At 40.8% G+C, this 15,580-nt stretch overlaps 1 protein-coding gene across 4 annotated transcripts in view; it reads right to left on the bottom strand.

Annotated features, from left to right (window-relative positions):
• Aplp2 (amyloid beta precursor like protein 2) overlaps window positions 1-15,580 on the bottom strand; it is a 62,370-nt gene that overhangs the window by 26,657 nt on the left and 20,133 nt on the right. For all 4 annotated transcript variants that reach the window (XM_075966444.1, XM_075966446.1, XM_075966445.1 and 1 more), the window contains exons 2-3: window positions 1,876-2,049; window positions 715-838 (exon numbers count right to left, since the gene is read on the bottom strand). In XM_075966444.1, coding sequence (XP_075822559.1) covers window positions 715-838; window positions 1,876-2,049 — 298 coding nt within the window. The remainder of the gene's footprint in view (window positions 1-714; window positions 839-1,875; window positions 2,050-15,580) is intronic.

The raw sequence follows: 15,580 nt of genomic DNA, 5'->3' as shown, positions 1-15,580 counted from the left end.
CCTGTGTTCATACTATTTTGGACCAACTACCAGTATGCCATCCTTACTAGCATCTGCCACCCACTCTGCTCTTGAATCACGCAGACTGTAGTTATTCACTAGGTAAGGTAGGGAAGGGCTAAGACTACACTCACCAAGTGACAACCCTGTTTCTGAGAACACACTGTCACTCGCAGCTTTCTTCAAACTGGCACTAAATGTTAACACCAGCAGTAACATGACAACACTTGGGTAAGGCCCCAGCACTTCAGAATGACGGGACCACACAGCATCTGGCCCTGGCACCTGACTACATTCCATGAGTCATTTTCCTTCCTCCTGAGAACTATCACCAATCTGACTAACAGTCAATTTAAACAAGACAGACTGTAGGGAACAGGGGACCCTTTTCCTTGGTTGCCTTCTTTAGTGCTGTTTCAACTATCTTTCCTAGTACTGATTTCAAATAGTAAATATTAAGAGTAAAGCTGCCCTGCTTTGCAAGCAAGGCTTCTCTTTGGTGTCCTGGAAAAGGCTCATCCTCCAGAGTCAAGAGTCACAGTGGAAGAGGCAGTTAGCTCCAGAGAATTTACCATCAACACAGGGAAGCACCAGGTACCCACAGGAAATCCCTCCAATAACTCCATTTTAATAGATGTAGATACTTTACTGTGAGCCAAGAACGAAGCTTACAGGCTGGAGAGGACACTTCTAAAGAGCAACCGAAACACTTACCAAGACACTTGAATGGAATAACGACGTGACTCTTGCACTGTTTTTTGTCCCTTCTGCACCAGTTATCAATACTGACTGGCTGGTTTGCTTCCATCACATTTGTGATCTGCAGCTCTGGATATATCTGTTTAAGAACAGTAACAACAACAAATCCACACAATAAACCATAAAATGGGTATTTCTGCCTCCACCCATATGCTCCATCAACCTTAAATGCTATTACACTATTCTATATTATACTGACAAAAATAAAAATATACTAAACTATTAGTTTTCTTTTTGTTTCTCACTGTTTATTTATAACAGATATTACCCAATTTCCTCTAGTCAAAAAAAATTTTTGATAAAACACTATCAGTCTCAGCCAATCAGAGAACAAAATCATCTGATTTGCATATTTTGCCACAGCATGTTTTAAAGTGGTCATTAAACCTGCCTGTGACCTTGTCAGTCTTAACCACACTCATCTGGAAAGACATGTGGTCCTTTGACACCAATGATGCGGTTGATCCCTGGGCGTTTCCACAGATGCACAGGGCCACACGTCTGTCACTGTCGTTCTGCATGTAAGGGTGCATTTGTTCTCTCTAGTTCGGGTGAGAACAGACAGGACGAAGGCTGGTTTTTCTTTTGATACCTTATATTTCTGACTCCTCCCATGGACTGCATTTAAAAGGGAGTCTGTAAATAAGGCAAATGCAGGTTTTCAACCCAAAACAAATCTGACTCAGTATCAAGTTCACACACAGGATGTGTGTACAGTGCTGAGCTCTTAAGTGAAAGATAGAGGCAAGTCTATGAAGTACCTGCTAACGGAGTTAAAACCATACTTCACCCCGGTCCTACACGTGAGAAGTTACACTCATATTCTTTTGCAAAGGGTCAAGTTGACTCATATCTACAGGATTCTTCACAACACTGGCAGCTTTCTATGAACAAGCCAAAACCACAAATTCTACACTTGACATATTTTGTTTTTCATCTTCCTAAAACAGATTGAGCTCACAACACAAAAAAAGAAAAACCTCGGCAATATCTAAATTTAGAAACAAAAGGGACTGGAGTTCCAATTCTTAGTACCTTGGTCTTGGGCAGGGGGAACACATGCAACCCTGACCCAGGAAAAGAAGCGGAGTGTTAACTTTCTGGCAACACTCTTACCTCCTGGCAGTACTGAAGAACTTCTTCCTTTGTTCCCAGGCAGCTCCTGGTGCCTGTTGGGTCAGGCTCCCACTTCCCAGTCTGAATGTTCACATGCATGTTCAGCTTCCCACAAAACATTGCAATTTGAGGCTCAGCAACAGCAAAGCCTGTTCCAGCATTGGCTGCAAGAGCCTATCAAAAGAGAAAGCAGAGACCTCAGGTTTAGTCAAAAGATATGCAGACAGGCACAGGCATTTAACAGTTGATACAAGATCAACATCTTACAGCTAAACTACTTGGTACCGTTCTACTTATTACACTTCAAGATCTAAAAGCTGAAAAGGAACCAAAGGGTGGCTAGAAGGTGCTAAAGTATGACTCCTGTAGGAATATTCCCATGTGATCTAGAAACGCAGAATCACCAAACTGGCAAGAAGCCTTAGCAGGGAAAGGCACTGTTGCCAAGCCTGACAACCTGAGTTTGATCCCTAGCATCCACGTAGTGGAAGGAGAGAACGGATTCCTGCAAGTTGTCCTCAGACCTCTGTGTGTGTCAAGGTCCTTGTATCCTCTCAACCGCCACCCACACCTGGGAGAAGAAAAAACCAGAATAAAGTAACTACCAAAAACTGCATAGACCTGAAGTACCTTCAAGCTTGAAAGCAAGCATTTTAAGACAAACAAAGGAAATTCAACTTTGTATTTATGGAAACTAATTCCTAAATATAAACAGGTTTGTACCAACTGACTCCTGGTCTCCAGGTCAAACTACTGTAAATTTAGAGTGTCTGAATATCAGGAAGGACAGCTAGTCTCTATCAGCACCTCTACTGGTCTGCTTCAAGGTGCAGTTGGCAGGAACAGGTATGGTTCACTATCAACTTTTATTTGTTATCTCTTTTCCAAAATGTCTTATAATCTCGGGTATTTACTTTTTCTCTTTCTCCCCCTCTGGTACTAGAGATTCAATCTAGGGTATCACACAGGTTAGGCCTGAACTCTATCACTGAACTAAATCCCTACTTCATCTATACATTTTTTATTTTGAGACAAGGTTACTCAGGCTTGTCTTGAACTCTTCCTGCCTCAGCTTCTTGAGTGACTGGGATGGTAGGCCTATAGTACTTTGACATAAACTAATTCTTGTTTCAGGAAGTATGCCAGAATTTAAAACTGACCTTTGTGTGTATATAAAAGTGAAAAGCTAACGGGAACTCTAACCCTACTATACTGCTCACTTGGAAGACCTTGAATCTGACTGCTGTCTGTTCTAATACAAGCTACCTATTCCTTCACACACAACACATGAAAACAGAGAGCTGTTAAAACTTCCAATAATTTACTTATTCACTCATACAGCAAAAACATCTTCATCATATTATGTATTAACAAAGTGCTAAAGGCTCAGTATACAAGCATGAGCAAAGAGTCGTGACCCCTACTTCCTCAGTACTCCATCTGGTGTCAAATCAAAACTTACACAAAAAAAGGGACGGGATTCACAATCCTACAGAGGAAAAGAACACAGCACTGAGAAGACATTAAAAAGAACATGACCTCAGTTTGAGCAGAGAGCTAATAAAGGAACTTTCCAGAAGAAAGTGAGGCTTGTGCGGCGGTGTGGATGAAGTGTGGCGCACTAGCACCAGGTCTACACTGTCGGCACTTGAAGTGCTGAGATCACTCCCAATTCCTCTTCTGGTTGCAGAGTAAAAATGTACTGTAAGCAAGCAGAGGAAGGGGTCAGACCACTATCGCAGAGAGAAAACAGCAAAACATGGTGATAGATTAAATATAGAGAACAAAGAAGAGGGTATCAAGTTAGGTTATTTGCAATATGCCCAGCATGCAAGGCTTCTCTCAAGCAATGCATCCTTGAATAACACCGTGCATTTAGTGTTACAGTAGTCAGTCCTTTATCCCTAGAGCTATGTCCCAGGACTCCCAGACAATACCTAAAACAATATAGTTCGCTGAACTCAATATATGCTTTTCCCATGTCATAATAAAATTTAATGTATATTCTTCTTCTTCTTCTTCTTCTTCTTCTTCTTCTTCTTCTTCTTCTTCTCTCTCTCTCTCTCTCTCTCTCTCTCTCTCTTTCCCTCTTTCTCAATAAATGTTTATGGCTAATAAAAAATTTAATGTATAAACTAAGCATAGTAAGAAAGAAAGAAACATCAAAGGGCTGGAGAGATGAATCAACAGTTAAAAGGACCCAGGTTCAACTCCTAGCACCTACATAATGGTTCACAACCAACTGTAAATTCAGTTCTAAAGAAATGAGCATTCTCTTCTGGACTCTGCATGTACTAAACATGTACATACAGGCATACATGCAAGTAAAACACCCATACACATAAGATTAATTTTTTTAAAAGGAGAAAAAACAAATTTGAAACAATTTGTTTCCTCAATTTATACATGAACTAGAGTTAAAGATTAAAAGGTCTTAATGTTTCAACTACACATGATCAGGTATGAATCCATTAACATTGAAGGCAGCTACTGAATAAATAGGTTTTAGGGTGCCTATCTAATAATTCAGAAGACTGAGAGAACAGGGGACAACATTTGACCCTTAAGTCCCCAGAATGATCACAGATAAGAAAGAGTTGATTAGTTGTGTGAGCTCACTGAGCCACGACATTGAAACGGTCCATTCTAGTGCATTCATCAGCCAGGACTGTGTTCCACATGTTACTCATTACAGCTGTTGGCTACAAGACCACAAAAGTTTCAACTGTATAAACGCTCAGTTAATGGGTCAACCACGGAGGTCAATACATCAGTGTAAGTGCATTTGATTTCTGCACTGAGATGGTCAGTGTTATCTTCCCTAAAGAGTCTAAAGTATCAGAGGTTAAAGCAACAGGAAGGAGAGCAAAACAGCCAGATCCTCCCATCAGTTACCACCAAGAAAGAGTAACTGGAATCAATCCAGACAGCTAATAGGATACAGTGATTCACTTCTGAGTTCAGAAAGATTAATCCTTGTGGTCATGAGAGACTCTCAAGACAGTATCCTCTGAAATATAAAAGGCCTCTGTGGGCCACATCTAAGAATCAACTAATCAAACATACCCCGACCTCACCTAGAGTGTGACAGGGTCACCATTCTATGATGTTTGTGCTTCTTTACTTGGAAATGCTCTTATTTAATGTGCTCTCCATTTTCTTAAGCACCGACTGTGCCTTGATCCATTACTTCAACATATAAATCAATCTGCTTCCTAATCTAACATGTTACAAATGGGACTTCACTGCCAAGTCAGCACTTCTGATATCCTGTGAACTTAGAATCCTCTATGAAAGAAAATTAATGCCCCCACGTGTTGGCACTTAAGCCAGTGCCTGAGATCTATGCACACGGCAGCACTTTCAGGGCTTTGAAAACAAACTACATCAATTGCTTTCCTATCCAATGCCTCACTTTACTTAATACTTCATTCTTAATAAGAAATGCCATTTCATTAATTTGGCTGAGAAAGAGTTCAGCTAGCTATCCAAGGAAAGAAATTCAACTTAGCAGTACGTGCTCCTAATAATGTAAAGCAGTTTAAAGCATTTACAGTCAATGTACAAAATACAAGTCTGAGCCTGCAACAGCTCGTCTGTCCATAATGTCACTTCAAGAGCCCAACCCCTGGGTGGAGCTCATAAGCTGTCCCCCTTCTCAAAGCTGCTAGGGACCAATGCGGCTCCCGTACATCAAAGCTCATGCTTGAGCAGTTCTTTCCTCACTAAAGCTACTATACTGCCCCCAAATCAAATCTGGCCCTAAGTTTGATAAAGAGCCTATGCACCATCTTCCCAGGGCAGGGTTTTCTCCTGTAGCTGTGGGAATGAGGATTCCTTAGATGGAAAGGCACAGTTTATAGCCCATTCCACCCAGCTCGGCTATCATAAACACGAGTGAAGCAGATGTCTGCTGCATCCAGCTAGGCTTACAGGCTAGTGATAAGACACCAACCCAAACGTCCTTTCCTTTACACCTTAAAATCTTTAAAAAGAAAAATTAACAATCAAAATTTGAAGAGCCTGTACCATTTTCACTCCTCTTCTACTGTTGAATAAACCCCCATGACCCAGAGGCTGGAGAGACAGCTCAGTGGTCAAGGGTACTTACTGGCCGTTCTTCCAGAACCCAGGCTCAGTTCCCAGCACCCACAAGTTACAATTGTCTATAACTCCAGCTCCAGGCTTCTGACATCCTCACATAGACACGCATGCAGGCAAAACACGAATGAACATAAATAAAAATTAAAAACAAAAAAACAAAACCTTTGTGACCCACAAATTCTAACAACCACTCGCCTTTAATTCCAGCACTCAGGAGTCGGAGGCAGGCGGTTCTGAGATCCAGGCCAGCCTGGTCTACAGAGTGAGTTACAGGATGGCCAGGGATATACAGAAATCCTGTCTCAAAATAAAAATTTAACAATTTAAATATATGCCCACAAAGTCTTCAAAGATTTCTTATCAAAAGAAAGCAAAATACAATCTGTTCTTAGCATACCTCAAGATATTTGTCTCGGGAGAAAGAACATGAAGTCAGTTGGGGGGATCTGGAAGAAGCTGAGGGAAAGGATATTACTAAATTATACTGTATGAAATTTTTAAAAATTATGAGAAAGGAAAAGTTTTCTCTCAAGCTATGATTAACTACAATAAAGGAAGGCAATCAGAGTGAGAACACCAAGAGGACGCCAGTGTGAATGTCGTCAGCAACAAGACACTGAAGGAAACCAGTCAGGAAAAAAACTGACAACAGTTACAAATCAGCAAAGACCAGGCACAAACAAAGAATGAATGCAGTGTGGAGCTTGAACAGGATCCTGGAACAGGAAAAGGACATCGATGGGGGAAACCAGAGCAATCATTTGCATAAGCTGTGCCAACACAAGCTCCTGTACGTGCTCTGTGGGTTATGTAAGACATTAAGTCCACAGCCAGGCATAGGAGAATTTTGCAGTACCGTCAACTTTTACTTAAGGCCAAAAGATGAATATTTGAGAGCTGGTGTAGCTTATCAAAACAGCGCCTGCTCAGCATGCATGACAAATGGGACAAAACCCAGCACCATAAAAATAACAAGTGTTTTTGTGTTTAATCCCAATAAAACTTCCTAGATTTCACTTTGGAGAGCATAGTTTCAATTTACAAAAATCCAGTCTGTCAAAAAGACAACACAAGCTGGGTCTGGGGGCATGTATCTAGCGCCCAGCTACTGCTACGATTGGGTGGGATGACTGTCACAGCCAGATCTTTCCTCAAAAATGGGGACTGGGGGTGGGGGCAAGGGAACAAAGGAATGAAAAGATCCTTTAGATCTATCTTTTAGGCAACCAGTAAGGATTTTCAAAGCACACTCAATAGCTGAAAAGCAAACGTCCTAATATAGCATATTATCATAGATTTTACATATATTAAGCACTTTGGTTGCTGTTGAAAGTGTGAATTACGGTGGTCAAACCTGTCGATTTGACATTTACAATCACTTAGAAGATACCACCCCTAGGCATGTCTGTGAGGTCATTACCACATGGGCAAGGGTCTCAGGCTGAAAACAAAGGAAGTGGCATAGCACACATTCACCTCTGCTTCCTGACTGAGAAGGCAATGCAATCCAGAGGCACAAACTCCTGCTGCCCCAGCTAGAGCTCCTCTTAGCACCACATGGTACCTACTACCATGATGCTCTCTGCCCTCAAATCATTAGCCAAAAACATACGCCCTCCTTTCCTCAAGTTGCCTTTGTCAGGAACTGTACAGGAGCATCAAGAAGAGTAACTGACACAATATGGTTTAGCGCCATGGTCCTTAACTTTCCTAAGGCTGTGACCCTTTAATAAAGTTTCTCATGTTGTGGTTACCCCTAAACATAAAATTATTTTGTTGCTACTTAATTAACTGTAATTTTGTTATTCTGAAATCACAATGTAAATAAATATCAGATATGCAACCCCCGAAGAGATCAAGATCCACAGGCTGAGAACCACTGGTTCAGAATTTTCACAGCATCTTCTCCAACAGCACAGAAGGAAAAGTTCAACCTTCAAACATTTCAACTATTTGACAAAACAGCAGAACTCTTAAGCAATGCGAGAAAATAAAATAAAAAAGCCTTGTTCTTTTTTTTTTTAAATTTTTTTTCCTTTTGTCTTTTTTTTTAATATTTATTTATTTATTATGTATACAATATTCTGTCTGTATGCCTGAAGGCCAGAAGAGGGCGCCAGACCTCTTTACAGATGGTTGTGAGCCACCATGTGGTTGCTGGGAATTGAACTCAGGACCTTTGGAAGAGCAGGCAATGCTCTTAACCTCTGAGCCATCTCTCCAGCCCCAAAAAAGCCTTGTTCTTAAAAATAACATCTGATAAGGCTGGAGAGACGGGTGGCTATGGTGGTGAGCATTACTGCTGTTACACAGCATCTGGGTTCAGTTCCCAGCACCCACTATGGTAGCTTATGTAACCTCAGGTGATCCAATTCACACATACAAGCAGGCAAACAAGACACAAAATGAAAATAAACGGTTTCTTCTAATGAAGGCATTACATTAGAAATTTTTATATTTTGTGTGCGTGCACATGCACATGCCATGGTATACATGTGAAGGTCAGAGGCCAACCTTCTACCAAATGGGATTCAGGGTTGGAACTGGGGGTCATAGGTTTTCATAGTACACATAGAGCCATTTCTTCAGGCTACATCTCCAAGTTCTAGGCTTTATTATATTCCAGATTAATTCTAATTAGAAAGAGGTAAAACTAAATATAGGGGGAAAATTAAAATATTACAAGTTATTATTATTACAATGATACATATCAGCCAGTAGGTGTTGTTTACAGACACAATAGTTTGTACAAATAAACAAATAACTTCACTGTTATTAGAGCTTTAAATATTAAAGCAGAAATGAAGTATTGTTTCCAAGACTGAAAATGGTTTAGACTGTCTCCACAGCTTTTTATAGGGACATGGTAATTTGTCCAACTAGATTATATTGATAAAAATCCAAGCACCATAATCAAATAGAAGCCTGGCTTTCACTTTACAGGAGATGGAAACTGAGTCTTTCATTTAAAAGGCTGTAGAAAATATATTGATGCTTAAAATTGGTTTCTGTTCCTGCATAGTTGTTATCGTAACACAAGAAGCCTAAGAAACTTATTTCCAGGTGTACTCAGCCAATAGGATAAACAGCATTCTTAGTGCACCCTGCCTCAAAGGTGGAGCACGGATGGTAGCTAAGTATGTGATTGTAAGTCCAGTTCCATCACCAACTACTTGTGCTACCTGTGAAGGTTACCTATCCCTCTAAGTCTACTTCTTCTATTAAAATGATAGGCCAGGAGGACTGGAGAGACGACTTAACAGTTATTAACACTGGTTGTTCTTTCCAGAGGACCTGGGTTCAATTACCCAGCATCCACATGGTGGCTCATGGTTGGACTCCACTTTCAGGGGACCCAATGCCTTCTGACCTCCACAGACTCCACAGACAACATGCACACACATGGTACACAGCCATATATCCATACACATAAGATAAAAAAAAAAACTGGAAAAAACACTTCTAAAAGCTAAGCCAAGCATGGTAACTTGTACCTCTAGACCTAGCACTTAGGGCGGGAGGGGGCAGGGCAGAATAAAGAAGATTATTACAAGTTCAAGCCACTATGGGATACAGTGATACGGGGGTGTGGTGTGTGACTGGGAAGATGGTGAGCTGTGTGAGCCTGAGAATATGAGTTGAACAGCCAGCATGAAAAAGATCATGCAACAGCAGGGGCTTGTAATAGCAGTAGACAGGAGGGGTCCCATCAAAGTGAACTGGTTCCATCAAAGTCCCAGGTTTTAGTGAGAGAGAGATCCTGTCTCAAAGGGGGTGGGGGTGGTTAATTCTAAGGAATAACACCCAAAGGTGAGCCTCTGGTCTCCTTAAGAGTGTACATCCATGCTCTTCTCCAAGTCTGCTCCCACCCCCACAAACACACACATCATTTTTAAAATGTGTGTGATATTGCATGAGCTTATGTAAAACGTTTACCAGAGAAACATAACAGACCTACAGTAAATCATGATTTTAAAATAAAATTTAAAACAGAGTGCTTGAAATATTGCTTATCATACAAAAGGAGTTTAAGTGCTGGTGACCATTACTATCAGGATTTACATTTCTTCATCTGTAGAACAAGGCCACTAATATACCTACTCCTCCTCTCTGGCCCATTGTGGGGATTAAATTACGATAATTCATACAAGCATTAAGCGCAATGCCTACTGCAGAACAAGCACCATTATCACTGTGCTTGCTCCTGAAGATTTAGTTCACCCTTGCTACAATTACACACAACTGGGCTTAAATCAGAGGCACTCAAGTGAAGAACACAGGAGGACCCACATGATATCTATCCTGCCAAAGCACAGGCTGGTATGACACAGGTTTAAAAGAGATTTCATTTTTTTATGTTATTAAATTTGAAAATGAAATTTTTTTAAAAAGAGTTGCAATATTGCTCCATACTTTATTTAGTGGGAACTCAGTCATCAAATATTTATGTGAACAGACCCTGTCATTTTTAAAGAAAACTACCAGGAGCTGCTGGTTTCGTGGCTCTGAACCACTTTTCAGCTGAACCAGAAGTGAGGTTAAGACGAATCTACTACTACCACCACAGCACATCTGAGACTGAACTATGGGGGCCGGAGAGATGGCTCAGCAGGCAAAGTGTTTGCTACACCAGCCAGGTGATCAGAGTTTAATACCCGAAACCTGTGTGAAGGAAGAGATTTACTCCACAAAGATGTCGTTTTTACCTCCACAAAATTACCACACACCTCACATACACACACACACACACACACACACACACACACACACAACATTAACAACAGCACTATAATCTAAATCTTTATGGGTTTATGTACCTTTTTGTGAGCTTCAAGCATACACACTAAGTATTTTGGTCACATTCACCCTCAATTTGTTTTCTTGGTATCATTTCACCTACTCATTAGCTACAAAAATCTTAGAGGAAGTTAATCCTTCCTGATTTAGTATTTGGTGAAACATAAATGAATTTTAGTTCATGTAATAGATGAGGAACCTCCAATTCAAAGGGTGAGGCTTTTGTTCAGTCTGTAACAATCAATGGGTACTTTCTCAAGGAATAGCACTTGGAAATTCACTGAATCACATTTGTCTCTGATGACACGGCAGCCATTTGCCAAACTCTGCAAAGCATGCCAGCTAACTGCAGAAATCAGGATGCTCAGGGGCTTGTGTATAAATATAATATGACCTGAATCGTGTAAACTTGGGTTTCATCTAGTAACTCTTTGGCACCAGCATTACTTAGGCTGTTACTAAGAGCTGCATATGCAAGGTTGGGGAAAATGTACAGGAATGGATTTACTTACGTCTTAAAGGGAGAAATGATTTCAAGTAGCAAACACCCAGGAAATGCTGTGGATTAAATTTTCATAATGAAATACATTCAACCTACATTATTCTTAGTGAGTCACATAATAGAAATGATGGAGCATTTTCCACAGAATACCCAAACACAAGCCTGGCAATCCTCTTACATTGTAAGTAGCCTCTGGCTGATCTGATGCTCTAGAATGTTTTGTTTTTATAAGAATCAAATCACTGTCAATAAAGTAATTGTAAGCATCTTTTAAGTTCTTACAAAATTTCTTAAAATACTCTACTTACAGATGATTTTACTAAAATGAATATTTACCTTGGAGATATTACCAAGGCTGAGAAACTATCCAGCATTTCCTTTTCGCTAAAACATATGTAACAACACAGTGTCAGGACTTCAAATATGAATAGACAGTCTGAGACACGAGACTGATTCCACACCAGCCCACTTTCCCTTTAAGATAGCTGGGGAAGGATAAGAAAACTAAATCTACATAACTGGAAACACGATCTCATACACAGGATTATTTTGAGGGTGGGAGGAAATTTGAAATGGGATTTCTCTGTGTAGCCTTGGCTGTCCTGGAACTTGCTCTGTAGACCAGGCTGGCCTCAAACTCAGGTCTGCCTGTTTCTGCCTCCCAAGTGCTGGGATTAAGGTATGCGCCACCACCACAACGTTATAGGATCATTTTTTAATATTTATTTTCAAGCGTTGAGTTGCCATGTATGTCTGTGTACCATGCACATACATTCCCTGCAGAGGTCAGAAAAGGGCGTTTGGGGAACTGACATGGAACTAGAGTTAAAGACCGGTTTCAGCTGCCACAGGAGTGCTGAGAACTGTCTTCTACAAGAGCAGCCATCTCTCCAGTCCCTAGGATCATTTTTACTGATGCTTTAAAGCAGAAGTTCCCCAGACACCTACTAGGGAGCTAAAGTTCATAACAGGTGTTTAACAGCATCCTGAAAAGTGAGAAATATAGAGTGGTGGTGTGGCTAAGTAGCAGAATGCTTGCCTAGACTGCATGAAGTTCTGGGTTCAAACTTCAGCACTGCACCATAACAAGATGGAGGTAGTGGGAGGTGAACACATCCGGTACTAGTGTATGCACGCACGCGGTACGTAAGGCTATAGATTCACAGTCTTCTTTTGAGACTAAGTGTCCTAAATTCTAAGATACCTTCCTTCTTTTCACCTTTTGTTATTAAAGTCATAAAATTATACAATGGTAAGCAGGTGGCCTTTCTTTTAAAATATATTCTTTTATAATGTGAAGCAATTGCAATCTTATCTACCCAAAACTTCCTTGTTGGGCTTGTGAGACAGCTTAGTTAGTGGTGATGTCATTTGCTGTGAAGCAGAATTTGATCCCCGTGGTCCACATGATCAAAGGATAGAACAGAACTTCAGGCTGTCCTCTGGTTGTCACATGTACACTGCTGGCAACAAAATGAATGTTTAAAAATATAAAAAAAAAACAAATACTGGAAGTCACAGACCTAGCTAGCTCTTTATTTCCAAGAGTATGATGTTGAGTGGCAAGAAATTCTTGGGTGAGTCACCTATACCATTTTTTAATAACAAAAACAAACAAATAAATAAATAAATTTTAATGACCAAAAAATTTTCATAGGACAGAATTTTAAAGAAATGTTTAAACAGTTCTGTTAAGTATTTTCCTAAGTGCAAGCAATATTACATATCAATCTTGATTAACAAATTTTAACTTTTAATGTCCATTGACACTGTGAGAATAAGGAAAATATGAAATTGCTCCACCTTCAAGTTCAAAGCAAGTCAAAAGACGTCTTTCTTATGGTTTATGTAGCATTTAAATTTAAAAGTAAATAGACTGCACTATCAGCATGCACCAGATCCGCTGTCAAACAATAATTCTTCCTGCCTTGGGCCAATGCCCAAGTACATTACTGTAATTATCAGCAACTTCAAAAATAAAGTAATAAAGCTAATACACTCCAAAAGTCAGTGTGTTTACTGCTTGCCGAACGGGCCGCTAATTAGCCTTTCTTGATACAAGTCACCTATCTACTAAGCAAATGCATAAAAGGGAGCAGGGAAGGTTACACTCAAGAAAAGGAATAAGTAGGGATGAATATACAGTGAACACCCCACTCAGCAGAAAGAGCAACAGCACTTTAGTTCTGTTAGTCAGGTGCTACCAGGGTGCTAGATCAGCCTTTGCTCTCCAGGATCCTGTCTCCACCAGCCCTGGGTCCCAGAAACAGCAGCTTGTTCCAAAAGAACAGCATGGCAAGTATGGCCTGCAAGGCCAACAGTAAACAATCCCTGGTTGAGCCCATCTTCCCACACATTCGAGAGCACTCGCACTGTTGGGCCGAGCCGCGGTGCCTCTTCCCAAGCCTTCCCCAAACAGATGTGGACACCCTCAGAGGCTGCCTGGCAGTCCTCCTCAGCCTTGCTCATGTGCTAGCCAGGCCCATCTCACGGAGCTAGAATTTAAGAGACTCTTTTTCTAATCTCTATCTAGTAATAGGACCTAGAATCAGTAACTCTGAGCTCTTGGAGTCCCTTTATGTATTTTCCTAAAGTACAGTCAACAGTGATTCCTCGGTCAGCACAGCATTAGCTTGTGTATCAGCAGACCTACGAAGAAGAATTATGTGCTCAGGAGATGGTGAAGCGTACTTGCTGCTCCTGCATCAGGCAGCTCACGACCACAATTCCATCTCCAGCGGATCTGATACCCTCTTCTTGCCTCCACATACACACCTGTTTGGATGTGAATTCAGACATACATACACATATCTGTTTTTTAAAAAAAAAATCTTTTAAAAGAAACTAAGCAAGGTGGGGAGAAGGGAGGTGGGGGAAGGAACATGAGGAGATGAGGGGAAAACTGTGGTTGGTATGTAAAATTAATGAATTGATTAATTAAAAAAGAAAAAAGAAACTAAGAAAAATAAATGACTAAATAAATAAAAATCTATGCAGGAGGGCAAGCTTCAATTTTGAAAGCTGCAATCTTTTCCAAAGGACATTTTTACATACATGGTTTGAAAAGCTACACAATACAAGCAGGAGCAATATACTAACTTAGTCCCACTTAGCCCAACATGAGCACAGCCCTCAGAGGTACCTGTTTACCTCCTCCTAACACATTCTTAGCATTTTCTTGGTCTTTCAGACCAGACATTAAATTTTTGTTTTTTAATTTGAAAATGTCATGTTTCATTTGTGGACAAGGTGTTTGTGCCACGACACACGCAGAAGTCAGCTCTTCTATCTTGTAAGTCATGGATATTGAAGTTGGGTTGTCAGGCTTGGCCCTAAGCACTTCCTTTACCCACTGAGCCACCTCCCTGGCTCTACACTTTAAAAGTTCTGAACTCTTAAGCCATCACACTTACTATCTTAAAGCATCTACTCCCTTGCCCTGTTGGTTAAAGCAGTATTCATTTCCAGCATATACATGTATGTGTGCTGTAAATTACAATTTCTTTTTTTTTAAGATTTATTTTTATTCTACATATGGGTGTTTTGCCTGCATGTATTTCTGTAAGGCATGTGTGTGCCTGGTATCCAAGAGGTGAGAGCAGGATGTCAGATCGCCTGAACTAGAATTATAGATGACTGTAAGCCACCATCTATATGGGTACTGGGAATTGAACCTGGGTGCGCTCAACAAACAAACAGTGATGGTAACTGCAGAGCATGTCTCCAGCCCATACTTGGGTATCTGTTTCTCCCTAGATGTCTTAGCTAGTGTTCTACTGCTGTGAAGAAACACCATGACCAAGGCAACTCTTACAGATGGGCACATTTAATTTGGGGCTTGCTTATAGTTTCAGAGGCTTAATCCATTATCATCATGGCAGGGAGCATGACAGTACACAGGCAGACAAGGTGCTAGAGAAGGAACTGAGAATTCTACATCTGATCTGCTTGCAGACAGCAGAAGAGGGAAAACTGGGCCTGGCATGGGCTTTCAAAACCACAAAGCCCACATCCAGTGACACACTTCCTCCAGGCCATACCTCCTAATCCTTCTCAAACAGTAGTGCCTTTCTAATGACTTAGCATTTAAATATACTAGCATTTGGGGACATTCTTATTCATACCACCACACCAGAGATACCAATCATACCTCACCTTTTATCTGCTTGGTGTCCCACACGCGGACCTGAAACTGCCAGAAACGCCCATGAACACCCTGCAGTGCACACACTGAGGTCTGCTGCTTTTGCTTTTTCCTGAAGCCAACACTCCTCCCACTTTCCACCTCCCCACTCCATCTGG

This window comes from Microtus pennsylvanicus, chromosome 3 (genome assembly GCF_037038515.1).
Source record: "Microtus pennsylvanicus isolate mMicPen1 chromosome 3, mMicPen1.hap1, whole genome shotgun sequence".
Taxonomy (NCBI): Eukaryota; Metazoa; Chordata; class Mammalia; order Rodentia; family Cricetidae; genus Microtus; species Microtus pennsylvanicus.
This window is presented reverse-complemented; position numbering and strand designations above follow the sequence as displayed.